Source organism: Fusarium poae, chromosome 2 (assembly GCF_019609905.1).
Source record: "Fusarium poae strain DAOMC 252244 chromosome 2, whole genome shotgun sequence".
Lineage (NCBI taxonomy): Eukaryota > Fungi > Ascomycota > Sordariomycetes > Hypocreales > Nectriaceae > Fusarium > Fusarium poae.
The window spans coordinates 4,341,297-4,357,748 of NC_058400.1; the positions used below are offsets into that span (position 1 = coordinate 4,341,297).

General features: G+C 45.5%; 8 protein-coding genes across 8 annotated transcripts; 6 read left to right on the forward strand and 2 right to left on the reverse strand.

The window, feature by feature from the left end:
* Nucleotides 1–582: 582 nt before the first annotated feature.
* On the forward strand, nt 583–1,893 carry FPOAC1_005330 (uncharacterized protein; the record flags this gene model as incomplete). The annotated part of the gene is made up of 1 exon (XM_044849858.1): nt 583–1,893. One exon carries the CDS (start codon nt 583–585, stop codon nt 1,891–1,893), a length of 1,311 nt encoding a protein of 436 aa, XP_044708568.1.
* A 506-nt stretch (nt 1,894–2,399) lies between these two features.
* On the reverse strand, nt 2,400–3,516 carry FPOAC1_005331 (uncharacterized protein; the record flags this gene model as incomplete). Its single annotated transcript, XM_044849859.1, has 3 exons — nt 2,400–2,682; nt 2,728–3,215; nt 3,268–3,516. 3 exons carry the CDS (start codon nt 3,514–3,516, stop codon nt 2,400–2,402), a joined length of 1,020 nt encoding a protein of 339 aa, XP_044708569.1.
* Nucleotides 3,517–6,100: 2,584 nt separating this feature from the next.
* Nucleotides 6,101–7,647, forward strand: FPOAC1_005332 (uncharacterized protein; the record flags this gene model as incomplete). The annotated part of the gene is made up of 10 exons (XM_044849860.1): nt 6,101–6,199; nt 6,268–6,302; nt 6,361–6,459; nt 6,515–6,556; nt 6,604–6,670; nt 6,723–6,763; nt 6,811–7,020; nt 7,067–7,403; nt 7,465–7,547; nt 7,614–7,647. The coding sequence occupies 10 exons, from the start codon at nt 6,101–6,103 to the stop codon at nt 7,645–7,647; spliced, it is 1,047 nt and encodes a 348-aa protein (XP_044708570.1).
* Nucleotides 7,648–8,074: 427 nt separating this feature from the next.
* On the forward strand, nt 8,075–8,392 carry FPOAC1_005333 (uncharacterized protein; the record flags this gene model as incomplete). Its single annotated transcript, XM_044849861.1, has 1 exon — nt 8,075–8,392. The coding sequence occupies one exon, from the start codon at nt 8,075–8,077 to the stop codon at nt 8,390–8,392; it is 318 nt and encodes a 105-aa protein (XP_044708571.1).
* A 977-nt stretch (nt 8,393–9,369) lies between these two features.
* Nucleotides 9,370–9,711, forward strand: FPOAC1_005334 (uncharacterized protein; the record flags this gene model as incomplete). The annotated part of the gene is made up of 1 exon (XM_044849862.1): nt 9,370–9,711. The coding sequence occupies one exon, from the start codon at nt 9,370–9,372 to the stop codon at nt 9,709–9,711; it is 342 nt and encodes a 113-aa protein (XP_044708572.1).
* A 631-nt stretch (nt 9,712–10,342) lies between these two features.
* Nucleotides 10,343–10,603, forward strand: FPOAC1_005335 (uncharacterized protein; the record flags this gene model as incomplete). Its single annotated transcript, XM_044849863.1, has 2 exons — nt 10,343–10,376; nt 10,437–10,603. 2 exons carry the CDS (start codon nt 10,343–10,345, stop codon nt 10,601–10,603), a joined length of 201 nt encoding a protein of 66 aa, XP_044708573.1.
* Nucleotides 10,604–11,602: 999 nt separating this feature from the next.
* Nucleotides 11,603–13,218, forward strand: FPOAC1_005336 (uncharacterized protein; the record flags this gene model as incomplete). The annotated part of the gene is made up of 4 exons (XM_044849864.1): nt 11,603–11,740; nt 11,793–11,910; nt 11,968–12,164; nt 12,211–13,218. 4 exons carry the CDS (start codon nt 11,603–11,605, stop codon nt 13,216–13,218), a joined length of 1,461 nt encoding a protein of 486 aa, XP_044708574.1.
* An 830-nt stretch (nt 13,219–14,048) lies between these two features.
* FPOAC1_005337 (uncharacterized protein) lies at nt 14,049–15,758 on the reverse strand (the record flags this gene model as incomplete). The annotated part of the gene is made up of 3 exons (XM_044849865.1): nt 14,049–14,140; nt 14,187–14,661; nt 14,715–15,758. 3 exons carry the CDS (start codon nt 15,756–15,758, stop codon nt 14,049–14,051), a joined length of 1,611 nt encoding a protein of 536 aa, XP_044708575.1.
* Between the last annotated feature and the right edge of the window lie 694 nt (nt 15,759–16,452).

Consider the following 16,452-nt stretch of genomic DNA (forward strand, 5'->3'; position numbering starts at 1 on the left):
CTGCCAGGAGTGACAAGCCACTCGTGTAAGATAATCGTCGCCTATATCAATCTTTGTGGACATGTAATCGTCCTTGTCTTCATTTTTCTTATACCCATCCTTTTCGACCTTGGAAAGTTTGCACTTGGAAGGTATTCGGCAGTTATCTCCGACATTGAGAACGATATGCAAGCAACAGTAAGTCACCATCTGTCATCCCACAGACAACATCTGACATGTGCTCAGGCAGGGGATGCGTCAATATTTGGAGAGAATAACGAACTCGTGAAGTTGCAACGGAGCCTCTCGTCTGAGTCAAACACGTTATTGAATATGATATTGAGTCGTGAAACCAAGACATTTGGCGACAAAGATATCAGAAGGATACAACCGGAAATCCTTTCATTGTTTATGAGGAATGTACAAGGGGAAGACGAACATACCAATGTTTGTGACATCTCCAGAGCTTTTAGTGGTTCATCCAATACTTTTGTTGGCTCAACACAATCAGATGTAGAGATAAAATCAGCTGTTGATGTATCAACTGATACACTGGCTTCTTATCTTGTCTCCAAGGAAAACTCGGCAATTCGGAATACACCAATGGATCAAGATCTGGACCATCCGATCAACGAGTACTTTATATCCACCTCTCACAACACCTACCTTCTCGGTCGTCAAGTGGCCACTCGTTCGAAATTGGAGGGATACATCGAAACTCTGTCCCAAGGATGTCGATCAGTGGAAATCGACTGTTGGGATGGACGAAATGGTCAGCCTATTGTCAAGCATGGATACAGTCTCACAAAGTCTGTCAGCTTTCGATCTGTGATAGACACTATTAATGAACATGCCTTTGTGAGCTCTGATCTGCCTCTATGGTTGTCACTAGAGGTCCACTGTTGCAGTTCACAGAGGGACATCATGGCTCAGATTATGATCGACGTATTCGGATCAAGTTTAATCACGGAGCCAATCCCCGGGTGTCTGAGGACATTGCCTTCTCCAAGCCAGCTACAGGGAAATATACTGATCAAAGCCAAGATGCCACAAGATACAGGCTCAAAGGATAGCGGCCAGGAAGATGGTGATGCCGTCAGCAAGGATCATAAGCAAAATGAAGTTGATTCAAAGCCTGAAAGCAGAGTTGGGAGCGCCTCAGTCACACACCACTTGCAGCGAGAAGGTCGTCAAGAAGACTTGCTACAGAGATTGGCTATTTACGGTGCTGGCAAGCGGTTGCCTCATTCAGACGCCATAGACTCACACAAGAACTTTATTTACTCTATATCCGAGACAAAGTTCAAGAAACGCATCAGCAAGGAACAGTCTATTGGGTTGATTGGCACGCAGCACATGGTTCGAGTATACCCCGATCCAAATCGTGTCGATTCGTCCAACTTTGATCCATTAAAGTGTTGGCAGCACGGGGTCCAGATGGTAGCTCTTAACTACCAGACGCACGACTTCAATATGAGGTTGAATGATGCCTTATTCACTGGGAGTTTGGGATATGTGCTAAAAGCACAACCGGAACCAAAGCAGATCCGCATCGTATTTGATGTTCTCATGGCACGAGTACGACGGGTAGGAGCCGATAGCCTTGTGTTTGTCGAGCTTGAGCTTCTTCTACCCGATATACCTAGTCAAAGAGTTCGGACTACAGCTGTGTTAGCTCATGGAGCAGATGCTGCTTTTGACCAGAATCTGGACATTTCTATAGGAACAAAGTACCCTCACTTGGCGTTCTTGCACTGGTCTGTCAAGAGTCCGTCTAATAGTCGACCTATATTGATGCAATCAGGGATTGCAAAAGTAAGTAATCTGAGGAAGGGGTACCGTGTGCTACCTCTTGGCGGCACGGAAATGAAAAGTGGCCATATTTTGTGTAAAATTAGCGTCAATGTATTGTAGCGAAGCACTTTTAGATCATTGATTTCACGTTGTACCTTTAGGTGAAGCCTGACCAGTATACAGGCGAGAATACTCAATACTTATTAGTTGGGCAAACTGGCCCTTTATGCGCTCATGATTGTATATTATCCTCTTGTTCTACGTTGTACTGTTCGCTGCCTATACATTTGAACCGCCGGCGTAGTTTGAATAGAACTGCGTCTGCGTTTACTATGGTATATTTGTCCGAGTAAATTGCCGTAAGTTTATGTTCTTTGTTGTTTCTTATGATCTCTTAAGCTTTCGCCCAAGCCTTCTCAGTTTCCTCTGGGTTCTCAACAAAGCTATTACTCCTATATTTGGCCGTCTGGTTGGGCCTGTTACCATAGGTGCGAGATTGGGTTGCTCCATTGAAAGATATATTTTATATGTAACAAGCTATTTACCACTGAGATTTGCGTTAAAAGAAAGAAACTTGGGTATTGTACCAATTATGGGTAGGATATTGTGAGAAATGAAAGGTTATGTCATGAACTGATCGCGACGCCCTTGACGTCCATGTCATCAAGCTTGATAGAGTCATCGCCTTGTGACGAATTGCACTCTATAATCTGATCTGTAGAATCACTTCGCGTCTTGGTCTTCCCCCCGTTAACAATGACAGTGTGTCTGGATCTAGTTTGACCGAAATCATCCCTCTGAGATGGAGTGAAATGGTTTTGATGGCTGTTTTGGTGATAACGATCTCGCGATGACGGGTAATCTTGACTACCAGCGCTGAACTTGAGTTTAGAGGAAAGAAGATCAATGCTGCCATTATTAGTACATGTCTTGGCAGAATATGATATGACTTACTACAAGACCATAGAATAAAGGCAAAAGACAGCATAGAAAAAACGATCGAGTTGTGTGGCAATATTCTCAGCCGTTTGACCAGCAGTTTTGAACGAATGTGTAACAGCACGAAGTACACCCTGTAAGGCCAGAAGTGCTACTCTCATTTCTGTGCTCCTAGCCAAGTATTGGAAAAGACCACCGCTACGTGCAATTTCAGCAGATGATGCCTTGGCCGTGGTGAAAAGAACCATGAGAAAATAGGCACTGAGGCATTCGAGCAGAGCGATCAAACCGAAGTAGCCGATATGGATGTGGTTGATGGTCATGAGTAAGTCGTTGTTTTCGGCGAGGATAGAGCGAACTCGGAAGGCGATGATGACGATTCGTACCATGACGATACCTGCAATACCTGTCCAAAATAGGGAGGCAAATACTCTCCATCTCAAACCACGGAGAACTCGCTTCAGAATGATGTAACTGTAAAACAAAAGCCCGGCTTCTTGTAGCTAGGAATAATCAGTTGGAGGAGCTGTTCCCAGTTGGTGGATGTTACCGTACCAGCCAGAAGATGTCTGCAAACACCGAAGCTATCGCGGTATAGATCGGGGGATGTTGTTGATAGTAGACATAATAGCACAGCCCGTTGGCGATAGCTCCAGCCGCTGATGAAAACATAGGCACAGCGGCCAGTAACGTCCAGTTAGTGATACCACATACTAGGCATCCGAGCAGAACATTTCCCATGCATATAGTTGACAGGATAGACCAACTGAGCTCGAAAAATACCGGCACTGCTGCAGACGCCATTGTCGATGACTCAGATCAAGCAATACAAAAAACAAAGATGAACAAAGTGACAGGAGGCTGAGAAAAAGCAATGTGACATGGGCGAGTAGTTTAAAAGAATTATCCTGGACTAGATGATCAACCTCCTTTTCCGTTAGACAGATCGAGACACATGTACACTGCCTGTGCCTGTCACATCATGAAGCTTGTCTTGACCCCTGATCCTGACTCGATATCAGGTCGTTGGTTCAAGTCAAGCCACAAATGTATTACTTACGTACCAGGTAATCAAAAACGAAACCCGGGATTTGCAGAGAGCGTCCCGAACTGGATGCATTCCGAGGTCAAACATTGGCCAGAGAATGTCAAATCCTTGTTAATGACTGATATTAATCTGGAAGCTGAAGTCGGTTCCCCCGTAGTCACGAAATTGGGCAGCCATCTAAAGAATGGTTGGTAGACTAAAGCTTCTGGCAGTGAAACTAAGAAACTTTAACTAAGCTTGGGCTGCAACTAAGCTTGATTGAAAGGGGCCTTGACTCGTGTCCCCACGGGGAAACGAGGGGGATTCTCCAACGGTACTAAATAGAGTTCCGACTTTCGGCACCTGTCTATGCGTTGTCTCGCTTCAGTTACCTTCAAAAGGAAAAGCAAACGTCAGGGCCACTGCCGTACTAATGTTTAGTAGTCTTGGGTAAACGAAAAATCACATCCATTGTAGTAATTCGTCTTTTAGTCTTGACCCCCTGCCAGGCTAATGTCCCATAAACTCATGATGTTAAACGTACATCTCATTCCGCTTCCGCTTTTTATTCGGAATATAGGGACATGGCGGCAGTCATGTGCGCTAATGTGAGGAATTTCGAATCACATCATCTGAAGCACCTTGCTACATTCCCTGGATGTATCAGTCTTCGGTGCGCAAGAGAGAGGAAACCAGCCAGACACACATGTCAAAGTGTAGATTCGCATGCCGACGCTAACGAACCGAGCCGAACGAAAGGGAGCTCATGAGCGATCAATGCTGCCGGAACATTGGAAACTCGCTGTGCGGCCCAAATGAGGCTAAGCGTCTTGATAAGTGCGTGCTTCCCACTTCCCGGACGGACCCCAGCTCTTGACTTTTAACTTTGATCCTTTCATAGCATGGTTTCATGTACAGTAAAACCACAAAGCGCTGATGCTGACAGCGGACTTGGATGTGAATAATCGCAATACCTGACGCCTCATTCATTCTCTGAGGGCAAAAATGACCAAAACAAGTAACATGAAGCATGTGTCACTACTGACTGATTTCGCCCACAAAACCCCTGATGTGGCGTTTGCGGTACTTGACCGCGAATTGTCGTTATGGATGCAGCCACAAAGAATCTAGTGCTTGCTCCAAGTAAGCCACAGAGGGGGACCCTTGTTTAGCGAGGTGTCAGGGAAGGGTTTGGATCAGAATTGGAACTTTCTTGACCTTTGTTTTACGAAGGACTAGAGGGAGATTACCGACAAGCATCTGATAACATCGACATTGCGTTTGATTATGTTGCTACTTGGTGGATCTGGCAGCGATAGCGTCAGTGGAAATGATGCCATAAAAGGAATGTAGGACAGTAGCAAATGGACTCTTGGCGTATAATTGGAGATGCTGAGTCGTGGACAGTGGTCTAGCCCGCAATTATCAGACGAGACCTTTTACACATGCATTTACGCTTGAGTCTACTTCTTATCAGACCTCTAGTCTGTCTATGAAGTCACGGTTCATTGAATATCCGAGAAAGTCTGGCTAAATGGAGGATTTGGATGCGAAACAAAACACAGCCATGAATATGTGTATCAATCACACCAAGCTTTGCATTCAGTAACTCTTTGGCCTGTTCTTTACCCGGACCACGTAGACCCTTGCCTGAGTGCTGGGTCAAAGTATGACACGTAAAGCCTTGTCCTACAGCGTTAATCGGCAGGCTTACAATAACAACAATAATATGACAGTTACAGTTCCGATGACACTGTGGCCGATCAATCACATACTACCTACTCTATATCAGAGCATGAGGAAAGAGGATAGCTACTGAGGATTATGTATCAAGGTCCTGGAAGACCCTTGACGTGTATCCTGGCAGATACAACATTCCTGGCGTTTATGCGGACCATGCACGATAGAACATGGATAAATCAGAGGTTTCCCAAAGAGCACATCATTCATCCGCTATCGAACCATTGACATTAGCGTGAATTGTTACTTGATGTTCGGTTTTATCCGAAGAAAGGTATCCTCAACCAGTTTCACAGGGCTGATATATGGTCATGTCTTGGGGTTTGACATCGCCAAGCAAAGACAAGGGAGAGACGGGAACAGCAACTTCATGATATGATTGATGATCGACAAAACTCTTGACAGCTCCGCGGGTGAGTATCGTATGACGGGCCGAATGGCCACTTGTTCATACATAACTCTGTTGGTTATACATACGACGTTGACAAGGATCTTTTTGAAAACCCCTCATGAAGACCAACAACGGGCCACAAAACGGTCTGTTTTTTATTTAACCTTTTTCAACCTCCCAGTTTCATAATTATTGAGTGAGAAATTAGTTCGAAATCCTATTGAGCGGATATGTCTTCACCAAAGTCGCACAAGTCCAGATCTTCTCGGGGTCGCCAATCACCCACTGGGCTGGATCAAAGTGTGACAGAACAGCTGGCAATTGAAGTCGTAAGATGACCCAAAGACTCTTTGACCTTGTGAAAAGCACTAACTTTGGGTTATCTCGCGGTCGATAGGATGATAATGATTCCGATTCTTCGTACAGTAAATCGTAAGATTTACTTAACTACCAGGTTCAGGGTCCCAACTGGGCACTAATGCGTAAGTAGGACGGGAATTACCGATACAGAGTCACTTCGATCATCTATTCTAAGTTACAAGTGGGAGAATGGGCGACGCTACCATGCTTATCAGGATGGATCTTACTGGTGCGCAAACCGCGATGCCTGGATACCTTTATGAGGATTGACTGACTATTCTTAGGGCCCCCAATGATGACCGCCAACAGGAAGCGGAAGACTTGATGTGCGTCCATAAACTTCAGGAGGATAGCGTCATTAATGTCGGTCTAGGCACGAAGTCTACAAGATTATTCTGGATGGTGAGCTGCAAGAGGCTCCGATCCCCGAAAAGCCCCAGGTGAGTTTACAATCAAGGGAGTTTGCCACTTCATGCTCTAACTACTTGGAAGAGAGTTCTAGACTTGGGATGTGGAACTGGAATATGGGCAATGTAAGTGTTCGCAAGGGAATTAAAGTCTGAAATCTGACTATTCCCAGTGAGTTCGCCGATGCCAACCCATCTGCAGATGTGATTGGCGTTGACCTCTCCCCCATTCAACCCAAATTTGTGCCCCCCAACTGCCGATTCGAGGTTGATGATATCACGCAAGACTGGACATATCCCAACAATCACTTTGACTTCATTCATGTTCGCGCTATGATAGGCTGTATTCCTGATTGGACCGAGCTTTACAAGAAGGCCTATACGTGAGCCGCCCCCCATTGATGCTTGATATACCCTAATTCCTGATAGGCACATGCAACCTGGTGGTTGGCTCGAAAGCGTTGAGCTATGGGGCAACGCGAAATCTGACGACAATACCCTAAAGGACGACTCTCCCTGTCACAAGTGGGTTGAGGTGTTCAAAGAGATCGAGAAAATTACGGGAAAGTCCTTCTTCTGGGATGACAAGATGGGCCAGTCGATCAGCGATGCTGGGTTCATAAACGTAAAAGGTCGAAGGATCAAGGTTCCAGTCGGAACATGGCCTAAGGACAAGACGCTCAAACAATGGGGTGCCTGGAATCGCCATTTCTTGCTCCAGGGCCTTGAGGGCTTCTCTATCCGTGGCTTGACTGAAATGCTGGGTGTAAGTTCTTTAGCCCTCCTCGGAAAAAAAAATAATTGCAACGCTGACCACCGAGTTTCAGTGGAAGTTTGAGGACGTGCAGTTGTTCCTGGCAGAGATGCGTAAAGAGTTGACCAATCCAGATCTGCATTCATATCTCGAGGTGTGAGTATTTTGCATCCTGAGAACCGGCATCAATGGCGAGACCGTACTGACAGAGTACTGATTTAGCACCGTCTTTTATGGTCAGAAACCCGAGGCTTGATAATTTTTTACCTAGGTCTAGATAATTGTTAAAGGGTGGAGTGGGAGCTCAACCAAAACGACATCCATGATTGGGTAGATATTAGGAAGGCTAAGGAGAAATATCGAGGTTTCCCATAAACTCTGACTTATGACTTGGACAGTTATAATCTGTGAACCAATGCATGAACGACAATGTAAATCACTGATCGCTACTGATTCGCTGAGTGGCGTAGCCTGACAACACGATATGTTTCACATCAGGCCCTATAGTTTGAGTGAACATGGGCCAATGGATTCGGAATCACCGAGGAGAGAAACGGCTGTTTATCACGGTTTGTGTCAACATACAACGGTATATATGATACATGACAAGGATGGTTGGATTGGGACATCAGCACTAAAAATCTTGTGTTCCACAGTTGACAGAAACTGTTACGGCGACGACGATGTCCTCTTCCAAAAAGCGCATGTACTTTCACGCTACGTTCCGTCGAAGATCAAATGTCAGATACTCTGGGCCCAGAGCAAAAGATTTCCTTGCATTCAGGCAACGCTATCTGGTTACATTCAGTGCCGATTTCGAATACATGGAATTTACAGCTTGTTCAATATCGAAGGACTTAGAATTGGAAACAGAGAGGCTATTCGAACTCCTGACACCAAGCGGACTTCGTAAATTCTGGGTCACAGACTCAAAGTTCACCTTAGACGATATCCCAAGTCCAAAATGGAAAGGGAGGATCATCATGGATACTGAAGACTAGACATATATAACAGAAATCGACGGCAGGGAATTGCTTCCCGGTACAAGTAGGCTACTCCCCAACTGAAAACTAGGAAAATTGTGCGATATAATCATGAACAAGACTCGGAAAAAAGTGAATCACTGAAACGGGGGCTCGCCTACTCCAGAAATGTGTTCAATTGTTATTAAACGATGGAAGCATAGTCTCATTCACGCACTCCTCGTATGGATATTCACAATGTGTTTTCGTCTCTGTTTAAGTCGAGTAGTGGCCTTGAATAGAAAATTGGTATATCCCACACTATGTAGTCTTGGCACACGCATTGGTAATTGAATCAGTGAACGGCCTAATTATTGTTGATTGCACCACACGGGAAGGCTGTATCACGAATCGCATTTTTGTACATAAGCGGACGAGGAATGCGCTTTTTGTTGCGTCAACCAATAAACACTTCTAAGAAATATAAGGAACCTACGCTAAACGACCATACTCTAGAACCATGGTCCAATTCCTTCACGCACTGTTCTACAAGAGCAAAGATGCAGTATTCGATATGTCGAAGCTGATTGAGTTCCAAGCGGCTACAGACAAGAGATATAATATGGCACTGCATCTGAATGAAACCATACTTCAACTGACTATCCCATGCGTGCCCTCGACGGAGCAGAAAGCAAGAGATGAGCTGTTTGCTGCAATGGATGAGAATGATCTTCACAAAGACTGGTCTAAGGTGCTTGTTGTGACAAACACTGACCCCAGTGATGTTCCGAAGCATTATATTGACGGAACCCTGACAAAGAATGCTGGGTAGGCAATGGCTATGACAGATGTAGTGTCGAGAACCAAGACTTGTGATTTATCAGTCAGTGAACTTTAATCACACAGAAATGTTCTAATTGAATTGAACTATAAATTCTTACTCTAAAATCTAATTCCTTGTATCAAAATCATTCTTGACCAGGCAATAGAAAGATCACACGACTACATAATCTAACATGGACGAACTACGTTACATCAAGACTATCTACCGTAGGAAAGGGAGCGGATGGGGCTACATGTATAGCTTGATGCGTTTTATCGACAACACTGGTGACAAATATGTCTGGAGAGTTTCTAGGCATGACGAACTATTGATGATTTCTGAACCCTTGGAGTCGGATATGCATAGGCAGGAATACGATATGAAGCGTGCTGTGGAGGCGTCAGGGCTATCCGAGCATTTCGATACCCTGTTTTCGGCAACCGCGAATGATCCTATTTCTATTCCTTACGTGAACTCAGAGGTTTATACGCGAATGTACACAGATGGCCAGAGCCGTCGTTTGTTTCCATCTTAGGAACTCGCATAGTCTTGGATAAATAGCTTAATAAGTACATGAATCACAGCCACCTGCTCATACAGAGATCTTGATTCAATGTGACTCGTTGTGTGGTTTTGATTGTAAAGTTTATGAAAGCCCAGGCTGTTTTCCACTTGCGGCTATCCTTCCCATACCTGTCAAAATAATCCTGAGAAACTACGTTACAGTTTCTATGGTGACAGTGCTATTGGAATAAGCTGTAAACAACAGGTTATTGGAAACATCCCTTACGCAGGAGATGGAACAAAGTGCTGCGTAAAAGAAACATTGGACTTTGTGGAAAATGACGAACATGTTCAGATCGTTCGATTTCCAGTGAAAAAAAGAACCTGCCATGATGGTCTCGATGAAGCTCTTTATGACTCTTTTCCTATTCGCTGTCAATGAACTGGCAGTCATCTTTGATTCATATTTTACCAGCAGTAATTGTGACAATGAAATTCTAATTAGATATGTTTTATTTACTTTGTATATAAACCTATGCATATTCCCCTAATGTATTATTTGCAACTATCTTCGAAAAGACTTTTAACAGAACGACTACGTACTCCAACCAACGATTTTCACAACCACAAACACCTTTACATCCATAAACAAAAATTTCAAAATGCCTAGAAATTACTTCACAACTGTCATGTTTCGTAAGGACGATGCATATGCGTCGAATGACTTTCATATCATGAAACTTGGAGAGCCATTAGCTAATAAGGGTGTCAAGATCAACATTACTCCCACTCAGCTGCAGCTCGTTTTCTTGAGAGGCCCTCCAGACAAGGAGTATGAGAATTGGGCGGCCGCGAATCTGCGCGTCCGGATGGAGAAGAGCAACCTCATGGAGGGTTGGACGCCCGCCGAACCGCGTTGTTAGATGTGAATCTGATCGCGGGCGATGGCGGCTATCAGGCTGAGAATTAGTCTCAGTTGGCTGTGCCACTTACCTAAATAAAAGCGGCGATGTTGAGGGAAGCTACCAGAGACAGTGAATCAATTGATGGACAGCTGTGCTATAGGAAATAGAAATCTATTCTGCAGGAAACAAGTATATATTAATGCGAAAACACCGTTATAAATCATGCAAAGTGAAGACAAGATCAGAAATGGATAATAAAACGTAAACGAAGCAATTTGACTGTTAGTATTGCTCGATATTAACAAGTTACTTGGTTTGCGTTGACTGAAGCGGTTTAGTTGTAGTATTGAGGCTTATCGGAAGTATGGGGAGAATAACCCGGGGATGAACACAAAGAAACTACCCAATTGCTGATCTTTTTAGTGTATTGGAACAAGCAGGAAACCGCCCATAGTCGCGTGCCTTCTCTTTGTCTCAGGCACGCCATGATGTCAACCAGAGACATTAGTGCCAACCTTGATCAGTGCCAAGTTGGAAGAGGACACGATGTTGAATTCCTCGTCAATCCTGCTTTTGTACTGGATCCGTGTTAGCCGTGTTTTATTCAACTGCAGAAAACTAACTACCCAAAAGCATTTGTTGATCTCGATACTGGGACAGTGACGCTTAATATGACGTGGGTGTGACTATAGTCGCACAGAACCAAGACGTTAGCATTCAACTCTCTGGAGAGACTCTAAACTAGAACTAGGCTGGTTTCATGATGACGCAGCTGAGACTAACTGATGTCACGACAGGAACCAGAAAATCATCATGAGCGCATCGACCAATATGTGATGACGCATTGGAATTCAGCCCCAAACTCAAGTCAGCTCTCAAATCGACCTCAGATAAAGGGCTGGTGCTGGCTCAATTCGTGGCTTGTGAATCCTATCCATCTATCTTATTTACTCATCAATTGACAAAACTTATCCAATCATACCAGTCTATCGTATTTGATAGTCATCAATTGCCGACATGAGCGGTCTTCAGAACAACTTCCAGCCCGTCATGGCTGAAGACACCAACGGTACTCAGTTCAATGGACAGCGTCGACGATCGGGACCCTTGAAGGAAATTGTTGCCCAACAGGACAGCCTTTACAAGTACATCAGTGTAAGTGTGTTCCATCGTGAGACCTTGACGATGGATATTGACACACTATTAGTGGGAGGATCCAGCCCGAACCATTGGATCGTACTTTGCTGCCCTCGGCTTTCTGCTCGCTGTTCACCATCTTCACCTTACCCAACTGGCACTCAAGACTAGCGCCATTGGCCTCGGAGGTAAGCAGATCTCACACTCAAAATCATATAATGAAGTGGAACTAACTCCCTTGGAAGTAATGTCCCTAGCCGAGTTCGCCGGCCGTTCCTTTGGTCCCAACAATTTCGTCTCTCGCATGCGACCCAAGCAGTACAAGACCTTCCCCGAATCAACCCTCAATGCTACACTGAAGGATATTCACGACTTCATCCAATACACTGCTGTCAAAACCCAAAAGGTCATCTTTGCTGAGGACCTTGAGAAGACCTTTGCTGTATGTGCAACTACAAAATAAGACGAGCCAAGACTAACCTCAATAGGCCTTCCTCATCGCTACCTCCTTATACTTCCTGACCCAATTCATGACTCCTTTCGGAATCACCATCTTGGCTCTGACGACCGTCTACATTATCCCTCTTGTTAGATCCCCGCACGGCAGAGGCATTGCCCGCGATGGAATCGCACGAGCCCAGGAAATCGGCAACGTTGCCATTGATCAGGCTAGCACTCTCGCACAGGACAGCAAGGCTGCTGTCTCAAACATGACATCTCGTGCTCAAGACACCGCATCAAACTTGACTTCTCGAGCACAGGATACTGCTACTAGCTTCACTTCCAGCGCCCAGGATACTGCCGGTAATCTTCGACAGCGTGCGGTCAACATGGTCCCTGAAGTGATGAAGGGCAACAACCAGACTGCTAGCGATATCACCTCCAGCGTTCCCCACAGCTCTTCTGAGCCTACTCAGGCTAGAGATGTCTCTTCCAAATATCCCAAGGATGACATGTCCTTCAACGATTCCAAGGACATGGCTTCCAAGGCCGCTCATGACGTGTCCCACAGCTCCCAAAAGTCACCCAAGTCCGACTTCGGTATTACCGACAAGGCTACTCATGCCACAGGTGTCTCTCAGTCCGCTGTCCAAGGTTTCCCTGAAACTTCAAGGGATTCATTCCCCTCTCACGGTCCCTCCGACGACTTTGGTGCCGTTTCTAGCAACAAGTCACAGGCACCTAGCTCTTTCACCAGCAACGTTTCTAACATTCCATCTTTCACTGCCACTGGCTCCAACATGCCCAGCAACCAGGCTCCCGCTGGCAAGCGACCATCTATTGATGATGGTGACTACTCTATCCAGAACAGAATGGATCAGGGCACTGATTACCAACGATTCGTTCCTCGCGAGGCTCCCAACAGAGGAAACCTTGGCACTGGTGCTGATACATCGATTGGCAATATGCCCATCGGCAAGTTGATGGACGAAAAGAACAAGGCCGGCGATGAGGCTCCTCCTCTGTCTGCCGGTGGTATCAACTCTATGAGGTAGATTTCATGAACCAACCCACAATATTGCATGGGTAACACGATATGGAATTGAGGGATGGGAACAGTTTCATGACCGCTTTTATGATTTATGCTCAATATACGTTCGGAGTTATTGTTATGCGGGCGCTCTGATAGCACTTGTACAAATGTTATGAAACAAATATGATAGCCATTGATCATGTATTTTTAGTCAATCACTATATAGAAAACACAAAACGATGCTTTCCATTATTACAATTATTTGCACATCTCGTGTTAACCAAGCCCAGCAAGTGATGCTTTGTTTTGAACCATTCTGACGGAAATTCCATGTGGAACGAGGATAAGAAGATGATGCTTCGACGGCCTCGTGCCTTATGACTACGTCGTCTATAGTGACACAGGTACTGATTTGGATCTCTGAGGCTTTGTGTTCACCAGGATCGACTTGCCAAACACAGGATGATTCAAGGAAGCGATTATAAGAAGGAGAAGCACTATGGGTCTACAGTATCTGGCGTGGGCAAGCAGAACTCTGGAGGAAAATCTTTTGTCAGAGACGCAACAGGATATCGATCAGTGACGGAAAGTTATTCCGGATCATAGGCATCTAATGAGTTGAGGAGGTTAAAAAGCAACTACACGGGACGACAGGTTGACTAAGACATTTCCAGTCTACACGATCCGGGGTTATATCACTGATAAGGATGGAATCACATTATTATCATCGATACCAGAACACAAGACGAAATTGTTAAAGGTCTTACGCTGCGTACCAGGTTCTTATTCATATGTACAGGACAGAAAAAGACCATAACGACAACTTTCGTAATTATGATTATCTTTTTGACCTCAAACCCCGGGCATGACACAATTCCAGCTATCCTCCTCGGTCGTGTTTCCAGACCCATTCCACTTGCTCTCGTAGGGATAAGGACAGTACTCTGTACACTGTTAGTGGCAATACTCTTTTGCCATTAGGTTGCTTACTTCGATAAGCCGTGGCCTTTCCAAAAGTGTCGTATTTCGCTCCAACAAGAGTGGCAGGCTCTTCACCGCCCTCCACCCATTTTGCCAAAGCAAGCACCACATTTTCTTTAGAATTTAGTCTATCACCATCCATCGGATACACCTGACCGATATCGAAAGCGCCAGGTCCTCCAGAACAGTGATACATGCCAGGGATAAAAAAGTGTCGATAGAAGGAATGCATGTCTTCAAGGGTGGCGTTGAGATTACTCTGGACTTTGGCATAGTACTCCGCGAGTAACTTGGGGGTAATGGTCTGATCCGCCTGACCGTGGTACGAGATGATCTTACCGCCCTTAGCATAGAACTTATCCAACTTGGCCTCGGCGGCGTTGACGCCTCCCGGGTTCAATTTAATGGCAAAGTCCATATCCTTCACAGTGAAGTTGTGTGGTGTCCAGGTCGAGTCATTGTAGACAGCACCACGCCAGAAGTCCTAGATCTCGTTAGCTATACATGACAGACTGAATTGGGATTAGTATCACATACTTGGAGAACCTTGTAGGTCAAGTCTGCTGTTCCGTTGATCTGGTTAGCGGAAAACACGCTTGTATCTGAGCCAAGACTAAAGCCTGGGTAGACGATACGACCCTCCGAGTCAGCAAGCGGCTCATATGCAGCTCGAACAGAAACTACTTGTTGAGGCTTGAGACACAAAGAGCTGTTAAGAACTTGAGTGCCACAAGCCATGATAGCAGGGTCAAACGCATGTGCAGCAGGGTTGTCAATAATTCCATCCTTGACACCATCAAGAGGATCAAACATTTCGATCTGCTTAGCTACAATAGCCTTCCACTGCTCCGGTCGAACATAAACATCAGACTCGAGGTCAGGCCATCCAATTCGCCGAGCCAGGATACCCTTGGACGCCACGATGTGAAGCCAATCAATTCCAGGAGCTCCAGCAAGGATACCATCGAAGTCGTCAGGATATAGTTGAGCATTTTGCAGACCTTGGCGTCCTCCTGTGCTGCACCCCTGGTAGTAACTCTTGAAAGCCTTTTCCCCGTAGTACTGCTCAACAATTTGCTTCGCAACTTGTGCCTCGACGTGGATACCTCGATGTCCAAAGTCATTGATGACCTCGGGCTGGTTAAGAAAGAAGTCAAACCCTTGTTCTCCATCATGACCCGTGTTGGTCCCGAAACTGGCAAAGCCTAGATGAGCGCCATTTTGCACGAACCGGTAATCGATGCATCCTCCAATACCACCTGTTCCGGTTGCCAGCAAGCGAGTATTCCAATCATCTGGCAACCAAGCTTCAATGCGGGTTGAGCTGGAAGCGCTCGTTGTAACGTTGACAACAACTCTGCAGAGGTTACTTGTGATGTTGACTTTAAATGTTGATCCGCCGCAAGATGCGACGGTGTTGGGAAGTGGGATCACATCACCGAGTGTGTGATGACTGATGGAATCCACAATGGCGTTCGGGATGGAGATGCTATCAGCAGAACACTTCAAGCTTGGTTCTGAGAAGGCTAAGACAGCCGAAGCTAAAAGGCCGCATAGGACTTTACTAAGGGTAGGACTCATTTTACAAACAGAACAAGGCGCCAAGATCTCTACACCAGAGGTTCTCCCACGCGATACCACAGCAGTATTTATACCCTCCATATACAACAGCATCAAGGTTGCATCGGTGAACTTATAGAATGAAAACAAGATCACAATGTCCTAGTCTATTTCCTACTTTGGCAACTGTTGCTGTCGATCTAGTGGATTGGAAGCTAGCCTCCGCATTTCGGCTTCGGTCTCCGTCACCGACTGAGAGTAGCGGCCGTCGAACTTCGATTTGCTCCGACGAAATGCCTCACTTTGCGGGGATACCGGTACAATGGATCTGGGGAAGCCCGGACAGATTGCTCAATTCGGCCAAGTCTCCGGGCTTGATGAATTTTTGACATCGATCATGCTGCAAAATGCATCTGGGTAGGCTCGGCAAACAGCGACGTGTGACGAACGAAGTGTTTCGATATGAGCCAGTTTCGGCCTTGACAGTTTGGCATAGGAGCCAGGGAATCCCCTAATCAGGGTAGGTTTCGTAACCAAGGAAGATATCTTGATTAAGAACGACCCAAGGGAACTCCATGTTGTTACTATCTGCCACGGGGTAGGATGATATGCTAGTCGGCTGACATCAATTGGGACGATTTGTAAGTTGAATGAGCTATGTACAATGAGGAAGAGAAACTGATCAAGGCAGAGATTTGGCATGATTACATGGTGA